The sequence below is a fragment of the Doryrhamphus excisus genome, chromosome 9 (assembly GCF_030265055.1).
Source record: "Doryrhamphus excisus isolate RoL2022-K1 chromosome 9, RoL_Dexc_1.0, whole genome shotgun sequence".
Lineage (NCBI taxonomy): Eukaryota > Metazoa > Chordata > Actinopteri > Syngnathiformes > Syngnathidae > Doryrhamphus > Doryrhamphus excisus.
In genome coordinates, this window is record NC_080474.1 from 8,342,892 (window position 1) to 8,355,020 (window position 12,129).

The 12,129-nt window shown below is 40.8% G+C and overlaps 1 protein-coding gene across 6 annotated transcripts in view; it reads left to right on the forward strand.

Moving 5' to 3' along the window:
• Positions 1-12,129, forward strand: part of LOC131135432 (alsin-like) — a 28,570-nt gene that overhangs the window by 9,843 nt on the left and 6,598 nt on the right. For 2 of the 6 annotated variants that reach the window (XR_009131591.1, XM_058081261.1), the window contains exons 21-35: positions 161-289; positions 1,730-1,753; positions 2,597-2,667; positions 3,131-3,197; positions 3,706-3,884; positions 4,479-4,544; positions 4,619-4,717; positions 7,054-7,218; positions 8,907-9,018; positions 9,116-9,193; positions 9,578-9,714; positions 10,259-10,414; positions 10,497-10,611; positions 10,730-10,887; positions 10,989-11,082. Coding sequence is in view for 5 of the 6 variants with exons in the window: in XM_058081261.1 (XP_057937244.1) it covers positions 161-289; positions 1,730-1,753; positions 2,597-2,667; positions 3,131-3,197; positions 3,706-3,884; positions 4,479-4,544; positions 4,619-4,717; positions 7,054-7,218; positions 8,907-9,018; positions 9,116-9,193; positions 9,578-9,714; positions 10,259-10,414; positions 10,497-10,611; positions 10,730-10,887; positions 10,989-11,082 (1,650 nt within the window). In the remaining variant the exon portion in view is untranslated. Of the gene's footprint in view, positions 1-160; positions 290-1,729; positions 1,754-2,596; positions 2,668-3,130; positions 3,198-3,705; positions 3,885-4,478; positions 4,545-4,618; positions 4,718-7,053; positions 7,219-8,906; positions 9,019-9,115; positions 9,194-9,577; positions 9,715-10,258; positions 10,415-10,496; positions 10,612-10,729; positions 10,888-10,988; positions 11,088-12,129 lie in introns of all 6 variants that reach the window. The other 4 variants (XM_058081257.1, XM_058081259.1, XM_058081258.1 and 1 more) reach the window with 3 other exon arrangements.

Here is a 12,129-nt window from a genome sequence, read left to right on the forward strand (position 1 = left end):
ATGCCTGGAGTGACACTATAATGACTTTGTCAATATCATTAACATTAACAAACTGAATGTGCACAATTGCTGGCGATCTAAAAAAAAAAAAATGAAAAAAATTGCATAATACTGAAATAAAACTGCAGAAACGATACATGCCTAATTGGGTGTTTTTCAGGATGGTCTGCGTCTCCCACAGCGTCGAGTTTTATGTGAAAGCAGCAATAGAACCCTGACCCTGCAGGGTGCTGGGCGCTTCTCAAACCACTGGTTCATACTGTTCAATGATGCACTGGTTCACATACAGGTATGCACATGCACTTGCAGTACATGGTCAGTCTATGGCAGACAGCCTAAACCTATACTGAAGTAAACTACTGTATATGAATTGGCTCCATTCCTTTTTGGCAAAGATGGGCCTCATTCATCTCGTATTCTTAAAAGGATGTTTGCTCGTGATTTATTAATTGATCATTTTTCACACGAGAAATGTAGTCAAAATCTCATCAGCATTTTAGTTTATAAATAATGCTAATACAGTGTAACTACTATAACTTCCAGTCTATGAGCTGCACCCTCAATTCAGAGGGAAAAACAGATTTGTATGTATACAAGCTGCAATAGTGTACTGCCAAAAAAGGCATGTTGTGGTGCACACAAGTCCATGAGGACCAGGCAGCTCTTTATTTGACAGGAGCCAAAGATGAGCTATTAAACAATTCATGACACGCTTGTCAACCCATTGCAAATTGCAGGAGGTCATTACTCTTTTCAACAGTCTGACTCATAGTGTCATCTTAACAACACTAAACTCATCACACAGCAACGTAACTCTCAAAAGGTATACCTTATAAAATATACAGAGGAGTCCAGAGCCCAGAGGGAGGCTGCTATCATTGTAAACGGACCCAATGCATTATGGGAAAACTGTAAACATTGTTTTTAATCGTATTAGTACATGTTTGTATATATTAAGTAATGACCTCCTACCATTTTCAATGGGTTGACAAGCTAGTTGTGAGTGCACTGATAGCTTGTGATTGGCTCCTGCCAAAGAAAGAGTTACCGTTCCCTCGCTGACTTGCAAGCGGCACAATATTCAAAGAATTAGTAGTAGTTGTGAAGTAAAGGAGATGTCACAAGATTAGGATATAGCCATAAGTTAGCCAGACCGCTGTACAAATGGCAGCGATAGCCTCGGGGTAGCACCCCTGGACTAAGGTCTCCAGGTGGTGTTCAGCCATACTTGTTCAATCTCTTGACTCTCGTGACCATCATTAAAGATAAAGATAGCATTTTAACGTTTGCCTCGACTTTGTAAGGATGACACGGGCTACTGTTGGCTGAACAACATCAGCAAACCCAGTTGCTGTTTGCCTTGTTTTGTTGAGAAATGACATTTCGCTGAAATTTACTTATGTTCTACTGCTGATTACTCAAGAACGGAAAACCAAACTTTTTTTTACGTTGAAAGATGAGACTCTAATCAGTGTTTTGGTATATACCATGTCTACGTATCGCCAGAACACAATATTCTGTGTGCCTTAAAATAATCAGTCAAAATCATTAGACATGTCCGGTACCGAGAGGGGCGGCTTTTGAAAAATGGATTGGATTGAATGCATTAATTAAGAAACTATTGTATTTCACTCACAGTGGTATTATTGAATTAAATTTCTGCTCACTCGCACATTTCTATTCAACCAAAATTACATTGTATCCATGTCATTGTTTTTCATTCACTCAGCGCGCCATTCCCTCTCGGAACCTTGTAAGTACACATGACCAAGCTAACCAAGCCGCATAGGTGGGCTTTTCGATGTTCACGCTCACATGGGAGGATGATTCCCTCATCTTAAGACAGGACTGCATGTTATGTTAAATGGGCCGTTGATCTAAAACCACTACATTTTTGTGTTTGAGCCAGTGCAGGCTCCAGCGCTGCTCCACACTGCTGCACAGTCTAACCAGCCTCTTTACACTGACCAGCCAAAAAATTTGGTACACCTGACAATCTGAGATCCACCACAAAACCTACCGTGTATGCGTAGTCGTGTAGTTGTAGGTTGTAGTGGTGTAGAACTGTGCTGCAACACTTAAATGATATGATCTGGTTGCAGATTTAACATTGCATGTGTCCTACATTAAGATCAATTTATGCACGGACCTGGTCAGCAACTTGCCAAACATGCTGGGGTGCTGGGGAAGCGGGTCGAGGTGTATTGCAGGTGGATACGGTATCACTAAGCCTGTGAAGCATCTCACACGCTGCTGCATTGTGACTGACATACTACATTACTACCTCTATTTCTCTCTTTTTATTTGGATATGTTGTACTTCTATATTTAGTGTGTGTGTCTTTTTGGTGATAGGTGTTATAATGTACTGTAGAGCAATGGTTCCCAAACTTTTCATAGTCAGGTACCCCTTCAGGCGCACTCATAGTTGTGAGTGATCCGTGCTAATTGTTTTTAATTCTTATTCACGTCCCCCCTATGACAATTGCTGTACCCTTAGGGGTATGTGTAGCCCACCTTGGGATATAAAGACCAGTGTTTCCATGAGGAAGAAAAATGTGTCAATAAATCATTTTTTTACACCTCTTTCTTTCCAGTTCTCCACTCATCATGTTTACCCACTGAACTGTTTGTGGTTAAAACCACTTCCTGACAACAACAGTGGCTGGTAGGTTTGTGTTTGTAACTACCACTACTGTATATGACTTATTTCATGTTGTGTTATTATTTCAAACACTGAGGGTAGATACAAATGTTATGAAATAATATGTAATGACTGTTAATAGATGACTTGTTCATAGGGCGCACAGCCCACCTCGGCAAACACCTTTTCCTCTGATTTTGGATTAACATTTGCAATAAAACTTATTGTTGTAACGCATGGATTAGTTCCACTTGCAATAACAATTCCTTTCTTTCTTTAATTATCATTGTTAACCTGTTATAATAATAATAACAACAATAATAATAATAGTCGACAAAAGTTGTGGTTGCTCAGAGTTGCTGATCATTGATGAGGAGCGCATGGCACAAATAAAATAAAATAAAAAAAACACTAGATATTGGCCCCCCTGTTATACTTTGACTTTTCACTTTGTATCATACAACTGAATTTATTGATGTGTTTTCAGCTATGCCATTAAAATCACGTGTCCAGAAGAGACCTTCACCCTGGTGGCCTCAACACCAGAAGAGAAGGTATTTTCACATTTTATTAATTAATGTTTTTCATGAATTATTAGAATGTTTATATTATTATATTATATATGTTTAGATATTATATTATTTGTGGGTATATTATTATGTATTATATATGACTACTTTTCCTAAGTGTAGCCATAGCCACGAGTGTCTCGAAAAAGACAATTGATTCAGACATTAATGATGGTCAAGACTGCTTATTTCCAAAATTAAATAAATCACCACATATTCCACCATATATGCCAATTATGAGCTACCTGAGTCTAAAAATTCATTTACAAAATAGTTTATGTAATATTATATGAATTACTACCACTACAAATACTATTATCATCCTTAACTGACGGGTAAATGTTCAGACTGGGTGTAAAGGGAAATCCTCAAAAGGCTCCTTCACTTCACATGGGAGGGTTAAAAAAATAAAGTGTCACATAACTGCTTTGTCCCAGACGGTTTTATGTCACTCAACAAGTGTTTTTTGGTTGTTTTTGCACTCTCTGTGTAGAACAAGTGGCTTCATTTTCTCAATCAAGAGGTGGACGGGTCGCTGGTTGGTGGAGGTCAGGGGGCATCGCCAGGAATAACAGCAATGTCCCGCACGGCCTCTTACACATTCACAAGAGAAGGAAGATTCAAAGACGCCCAGTATACTGGCAGCTGGCATGCCGGACGTGTTCATGGCCGGTCAGATAGCTTTGTTTGTAAAGTTTATTATTGTATTTACTATATTATAGCAAAAAGACTCCGCTCAGTTTCTGACTGGATACAACAAATGTTTGAGAGTGTCAAAGCAGCGACCCCCTACCCCAAATATGTCCTTGACCTCCAAATTCTTAGGTGAAGCTGCTTAGTTGCCTGCAGATCACACTATGGTTGTTCTGTGCAGTATCGTATTAACTCTTCATGACGCCTCCAAACCCGCTGAGGTTATACAAACATCGTAGGTCAGCATATAGCCTAAACTGTTTATGTTCATGTCTTCAACACGATGTTATAATCTTACTGCCGCTTCCTCTCTTGGCAACAAACTTGACATTGTTCCAGAAACAAACTCCACGTTAGGGTCTCAGCAGAGCCGGCTTGCTCATTAGGCAATATAGGCGCATACTAGGGGCTGCATGCCTTCCAGGGGGTGCCAAAAAATCAGGAAAATTCCCCTTCAATATAATTATATTAAACTGAGCAATGCCCAATTAACATTACTACAAGGTCATTTTTTAAAATCATTTTGCATATAATTGTATATAGGTATTTTATATAGCATTTGTTTATTTGCAGAGGAACTATGAGCTGGCCGACTGGACAGACCTACACTGGGAATTTTAAAAATGGACTGGAGGATGGGTTGGTACATTTTTTCCAGTTTGTATTATGAAATAGCATGTTGGTTTCTCAGTAACGGCCATTTCTGCTTCCAGCTACGGGGAGTGTGTAATTCCCAACAATATGCTGAATAAAGCAGGCTGCTACCAGGGACACTGGCGGGACGGCAAGATCCACGGCTTTGGCATTTACAGGTCAATACACCGCTGTCAAAACACGATACCATGACATACAGTGAAGAAAATAAGTATTTGAACACCCTGCTATTTTGCTATTTCTCCCACTTAGAAATCATGGAGGGGTCTGAAATTTTCATCGTAGGTGCATGTCCACTGTGAGAGAGATAAACTAAAAAGAAAAATCCAGAAATCACAATGCATGATTTTTTAACAATTTATTTGTGTGATACAGCTGCAAATAAGTATTTGAACACCTGTGTATCATCTAGAATTCTGACCCTGAAAGACCTGTTAGTCTGCCCATTAGAAGTCCACCTGCACTCCATGTATCATCCTGAATCAGATGCACCTGTTTGAGGTCGTTAGCTGCATAAAGACACCTGTCCACCCCATACAATCAGTAAGACTTTAACTTGTAACATGGCGAAGACCAAAGAGCTGTCCAAAGACACCAGAGACAAAATTGTACACCTCCACAAGGCTGGAAAGGGCTACGGAGCAATTACCAAGCAGCTTGGTGAAAAAAGGTCCACTGTTGGAGCTATCATTAGAAAATGGAAGAAGCTAAACATGACGGTCAATCTCAATCGGAGTGGAGCCCCATGCAAGATATCACCTCGTGGGGTCTCAATGATTCTAAGAAAGGTGAGGAATCAGCCCAGAACTACACGACAGGACTTGGTCAATGACCTGAAAAGAGCTGGGACCACCGTTTCCAAGGTTACTGTAGGTAATACACTAAGACGTCATGATGTGAAATCATGCATGGCACGAAAGGTTCCCCTGCTTAAACCAGCACATGTCAAGGCCCGTCTTAAGTTTGCATATGACCATTTGGATGATACAGAGGAGTCATGGGAGAAAGTTTTATGGTCAGATGAGACCAAAATAGAACTTTTTGGTCATAATTCCAATAAGCGTGTTTGGAGGAAGAAGAATGAAGAGTACAATCCGAAGAACACCATCCCTACTGTGAAGCATGGGGGTGGTAGCATCATGCTTTGGGGGTGTTTTTCTGCACATGGGACAGGACGAGTGCACTGCATTAAAGAGAGGATGACTGGGGCCGTGTATTGTGAGATTTTGGGGAACAACCTCCTTCCCTCTGTCAGAGCATTGAAGATGGGTCGTGGCTGGGTCTTCCAACACGACAACGACCCGAAGCACACAGCCAGGAAAACCAAGGAGTGGCTCCGTAAGAAGCATATCAAGGTTCTAGCATGGCCCAGCCAGTCTCCAGACCTGAACCCAATCGAAAATCTTTGGAGGGAGCTCAAACTCCGTGTTTCTCAGCGACAGCCCAGAAACCTGACTGATCTAGAGAAGATCTGTGTGGAGGAGTGGGCCAAGATCCCTCCTGCAGTGTGTGCAAACCTGGTGAAAAACTACAGGAAACGTTTGACCTCTGTAATAGCAAACAAAGGCTACTGTACCAAATATTAACATTCATTTTCTCAGGTGTTCAAATACTTATTTGCAGCTGTATCACACAAATAAATTGTTAAAAAATCATGCATTGTGATTTCTGGATTTTTCTTTTTAGTTTATCTCTCTCACAGTGGACATGCACCTACGATGAAAATTTCAGACCCCTCCATGATTTCTAAGTGGGAGAAATAGCAAAATAGCAGGGTGTTCAAATACTTATTTTCTTCACTGTATACACCTCAGATGGAGCATGTCCAAATGTCATAAAGGATTCAGGGGGTAAATGAGACTTGGTTTGCTGTAGCATTTAACTCTGTTAAGAAGTCAGTCAAGTGGATGTAAAGTCTCTGTTAAAGGGGACCTAGTATGCTCGTTTTTGTTTTTTTGTATTGCGTTGTGGACAGTATATACTAGACTATACAGTAAAGCAGCTACACACAATACCCGCACAGAATGCTTCGTGGAGCTTCCAGAATCTGCACCCATTCTAGTTGTATTTCCTTGGATTTCCAAAAGGGTCTGTTTTAATTTATTCCACCCACAGCCTGCCTTCAGGCACGCCCACTCAGCTGGTATTGGTCCCACACAGCTTGTATCTGAGCACGCCCATAAAAGGAAGTCACCAGCTGGATGGAGCCATTGACTTCTGGCAGGGCACTCTGAAACTGAGCGTTTAGAGCCATCCCAAACTTCTTTTAGGGCTCACTTCCAAATGCTCTAACCTCATTATCTGAGACATAGTTTAACACGAGAATACAACATTCTAACATTTATAGGTCAGAAAGTGGAAAAAGCATCATAGGTTCTCTTTAATGGCAGCTTTTAGAACATAGAATGTCTTTAATATGACTCAACTGATACGATGTACTGCTGCTTTCTATTTAAGTACTTTAATATTGATATTTTGCCTCGGTACCCCCCAGGTATGCCACAGGTGAAGTGTACGAGGGCTGCTTCAGCGATGGCCAGCGCCACGGCTACGGCATGTTGAGCTCTGGGAAGTTAGACAAGACTTCTTCAGGCGTTTTCATTGGCCAGTGGGTCTTTGACAAGAAGACTGGATATGGCGTTTATGACGACATCACCAGGTACGATGTGAAAGTTCCTGTGTATTTACTGGATTTTACGGACTGTGAGCCGCATCAGTCAAAAAATGCGTCGTAAAGAGGAAAAAACATAAGTTGCTTGTATTGATCAAGGATTTTTTTGAAGTGATACACTCACTCTTAGTTCAGTGTAGGCTTATGTGTGCATCTTACCAGTAGCAGGTTTGACACCCTTGATGTAGATAAATGCACAAATGGATCTTATTGATACATTTGGAAAAGCTTAAACTATGTTTAACATACATTTTAAAATAACATTTCCCCATTCACACACGTGGACAAAATTGTTGGTAATCAAAAATCCCACATTTCTCACTGAAGACACTTGAAATTTACAAAAGTAACAATAAATACAAATTTATTGAAAATCAAACAATCAAAATCAGCCATCACTTTTGAATGGTTCATTAACACAATTATTAAAAAAAATAAACTAATGAAACAGGCCTGGACAAAAATGATGGTGCCTCTTCAACATGGACAACAGAAAGCGAAGGCAAGAATTGTCCCAGGACATTCGAAAGAAAATTATAGACAAACATCTGAAAGGTAAAAGCTATAAGATCATCTCTAAGCAGCTTGAAGTTCTTGTGACAACAGTGGCACATATTATTCAGAAGTCTAAGGTCCACGGGACAGTAGCCAACCTCCCTGGACTCCAAAAGAACTTAAATGTGAACGCCAAGGCCAAGGTACATCAGTGTCAGATGGCACCATTGGTCGTTGTTTGAGTCAAAGTGGACTTCATGGGAGACGACCGAGGAGGACAGCACTGTTGAAAGCTAATCATAAAAAAGCGAGACTGGAGTTTGCGAAAATGCATGTTGACAAGCAACAGAGCTTCTGGGAGAATGTTCTATAGACGGATGAGTCAAAACTGGAGCTTTTTGCTAAGGCACATCAACTGAATGTTCATAGACTGAAAAATCAAGCATACGAAGAAAAGAACAGAGTCCCTACTGTGAAACATGGAGGAGGCTCAGTTATGTTTTGGGGCTGCTTTCCTGCATCTGGCACAGGGTGTCTTGAAGTTGTAGAATATACAATAAAATCTCAAGGCATTCTGGGGAGAAATGTGCTGCCTAGTGTCAGAAAGCTTGGTCTCAGTCGCAGGTCATAGGTCTTTCAACAGGACAAAGATCCAAAACACAGCCAAAAGCACCCAAGAATGGCTTTTATTCTGAAGTGGCCCTCTATGAGCCCAGATCTGAATCCCATTGAACATCTGTGGAAGTAGCTGAAACATTCCATCTGGAGAAGACACCCGTCTAACTTGAGACAACTAGAGCAGTTTGCTCCAGAGGAGTGTCCCAAAATACCTGTTGACAGGTGCAGAAGGCTCATTGACACTTCCAGAAATCATTTCATTGCAGTGATCTCCTGAAAAGGTTGAGCAACAGAATATTAAATTATGGGTACCATCATTTTTGTCCAGGCCTGTTTCATTAATTGGTTTTTTTTTTAATAATTATGTTAATCAACAATTTAAAAGTGATGGCTGGTTTGATTTTTATTTATTGTTATTTTTGTAAGTTTGAGAATTGTGGGATTTTCTTTCTTTAACTGAGGGGTACCAACAATTTTGTCCACGTGTGTATAAAGCACCTCTTTTACGTTGTTATTGTATCGATGTCACCTCCTCGCTCATTCGCCTTTCTTCATTCTACCAGGGGTGAAAAGTACATGGGAATGTGGCTGGATGATGAGAGGCACGGGAGCGCCGTGGTGGTGACTCAGTATGGTGTGTACTACGAAGGAAACTTCAAGGAAAACAAGATGAGCGTAAGCAACCACTTCATTTTTTTTATATACATAGGCCCACACATTCTAAAATTGGTGTGGCTTTATTAAATCTGAAGCAATGTGGATGTTCTCTCAGGGTCCAGGTCTGCTGGTATCAGATGATGACACAGCCTTTCGTGGGGAGTTTTCTGAAGACTGGACTGTCAATGGGAAGGTAGGAGATACGTTTCTCTTTGAGATCCATCTGCAACCACCATCTTACTGGCGCCCGACGCTTTGAGTTGTAATCATGTAGGTTAACTTAAACTAATGTAACTTAAAGCAGGATGTGTTACCACACGCACAGGCTCCGCAATTTGTTGGCCATGGCCAGCACGTAGGCTTGCTCGGTTGCGTGCAAGATTTTGCTGCTTGCACACAGAAAATAATTAGCATCCCAATTTTCTTCCTATGAGCTTCCGTGCTGTCTGCGGCTTTGAAAGTTTCCAATTTTTGCAGATATGAGCACGTACATCTTGATGTAACTCCCCCTTTAAGCATTTAATCTCCTACCTGTAATGAAAAGTTCATGAAATGCTCATCCTCTTCTTTCTTTCAGGGTGTTTTATCCCTGGCCAATGGTGACTCTTTAGAAGGCCATTTCAGTGGCGAGTGGAATGCAGGCCTGAAGGTGGCTGGAACTTACACCAAACTCGCCCCCGATGAGCCTGAAGACAAAGACAGAGAAAACTTCTTGTGAGTGTTTTCTGAGGCTATGTATGACAGGCCTGAAGACAGGGATAGATTTACGTTCAAGTACAAACCTTTAAAAAAAAACAACAACAAATTCTCCCACTCAGGATACACCGCCTCTTTGCGTTGACATTTCCATCTTTGTGCCTGTTGACAAGGTACTGATTCAGCAGGCGTTTCTGTAGCATGTTGTATATAAATGGAAACATGCTATTATCACATCAAGGAGTTCGTCTCACTAATAACGCATTAATTCTCTTTGTAAAGCAGCCAATTTTACTGCCTTTTAAAATGCTAATTGCGCTTTAATGGCTACTGTTGAAGCAGGAGCTGCATCAATGTATTTTAAATCAATTTAACGTGTAATCAAATATCAGGACAGACCAGTGCAGCTACTTTAACATCTTGTAGTAAAGCCGCTCAAGAAGCAGAGACCCAAAAGAAGAATGCTCTCATCAGTCCACTTGGTGGCAGTAATGTGTTTTCTTGAGTTTTGCACTGTGATTTGTACAGTTAAAAAAAGGAATCTACTTTTGTTGATGTGCAGCAGGTTTGGTCAGTATCTGGTGGCTGCGGGTGAGAGGTGGGTGTGTGTCTTTGACGAGTGTTGGAGGAGACTGGGATGTGACGTCGCTGGGAGAGGAGACAGGACAACAGCCTGGGAAAACATTGCAGTTTCCATATCAAGTGCACGTCGACACAGGTTGATGAATAAATACATGAGGCCTTTTTTGTACAAAACAACCTTGTATGTGACGCATATTATTATCTTTGTGTGTGTGTAGCCCACACCTCAGCAGATCTCAGCGCAAGGTATTGGAGAGTTTGGAGTGTATTCCTCAGCATGGAGAAGCAGTCACCATCAAAAACTATGACAGAATACAAACATACCTCACAAAGGTATTTGTGTGTGTGTGTGTGAGTTGTGGGGCAGTATGTGTCTATTTTCATGTCTTACTTTACATTATATAGTATATAGTATATACTAGTATATATATATACTCTGTATACATTCCAGGCATGCGAAGCCCCGATCCACCCTCTGGGCTGGCTGGTAGAGACTCTGGTGACAGTCTACAGGATGACCTACGTGGGTGTGGGATCGAACCGCAGGCTGCTGAGGGAGGCTGTAAAGGAGGTGCAGGCCTATCTCAAACACTTGTACTCCATTGTCAGGTCAGATGTCACCATCTTCTTTTACTCTTGTTATTTTTTACAAACAAGCTCTTTTGGAAACCCAAATTCCAAGTAAAAAGAATCCAAATTAAATCACATAGGTTCCTGTTTCCTGGATTACCACAAGATGGCAACATCCTGCCAGAAACTCCAGTTTCTCCATCTAAAATCAGATACAGCTCCAGTTCAGAAGAAGTAAGGTTGGTATTAAGCCTGCAAAATGATGGTGTGACTTCACACAGATTCAGACACAATGTGTAAATTATAGGCTAATAAAAGTAGTTTGGAAATATGATTACAGGTGCTCTTTGGTTTGCGGCGTGTAACAACATTTGAAAAAAACCTAATTTGAGCCGCAAACTTGATTGAGAAGTACTCGCGCATGTGTGTGGAAGAAAAACATCACTTACCGTAAATTCCGGTGTATAAGCCAATACTTTTTTTCTTACACTTTGAAGCCTTTGGCTAATTTATAGCTAAATTCTAATCTTGTGACATCTCCTTTAATTCAAAACAACTGCAATTTTTTAAAAATACTGTGCCACTCACAGCTCAGTGAGGAAATGGTAGCTCTTTCTCTGGCAGGAGCCAATCAGTGCACTCACAATGCGCTTGTTGACCCATTGGAAAACACAGTAGGTCAATACATATAGCAGTATAACAATATAACAAATAACACTAAACTCAACACACGGCTACTTAATACTCCAAAGGTATGGCAGAGAAATGTACAAACTAGTACCTACACATGTTTAAAATGAAAAAGACAACTCTTTTCAAGGTTTACCTGAAAGCATTGAGCCTAAGCAATGCATTCATGTATTGATGTCAGCCTCCCTCTGGGCTCCAGGCTTCTCTGACTCCCTCTGGTGGACAGAGACAGCATTGCCATCCACCATTTTCCATGCTGCTTGTTATGCAATGAAATGCTTTGCTCAAACAAAATGTATTATGGAAAACTTTTTTACTCACATTGGTACATGTTTGTATATGAATTAGGTATACCTTTTGAGTGTTAAGTTGCTGTGTTTAGTTTAGTGTTCTATTTAAGATGACACTGGTGTGTGGTGAATGAGGTGTAGTTTTTTATACTGCATGGAGCCTCCCAAGAAGTAGTGTGCCAAAGAAAATGAAAGCCATCACCATGGGAGGGAAAATGAACATCATAAAAATATCAGATGCTCTTTTGAGTCTAAGCGACTTTCGGCACTAACAGGATAAATATTATTCAATGTAGAGCAG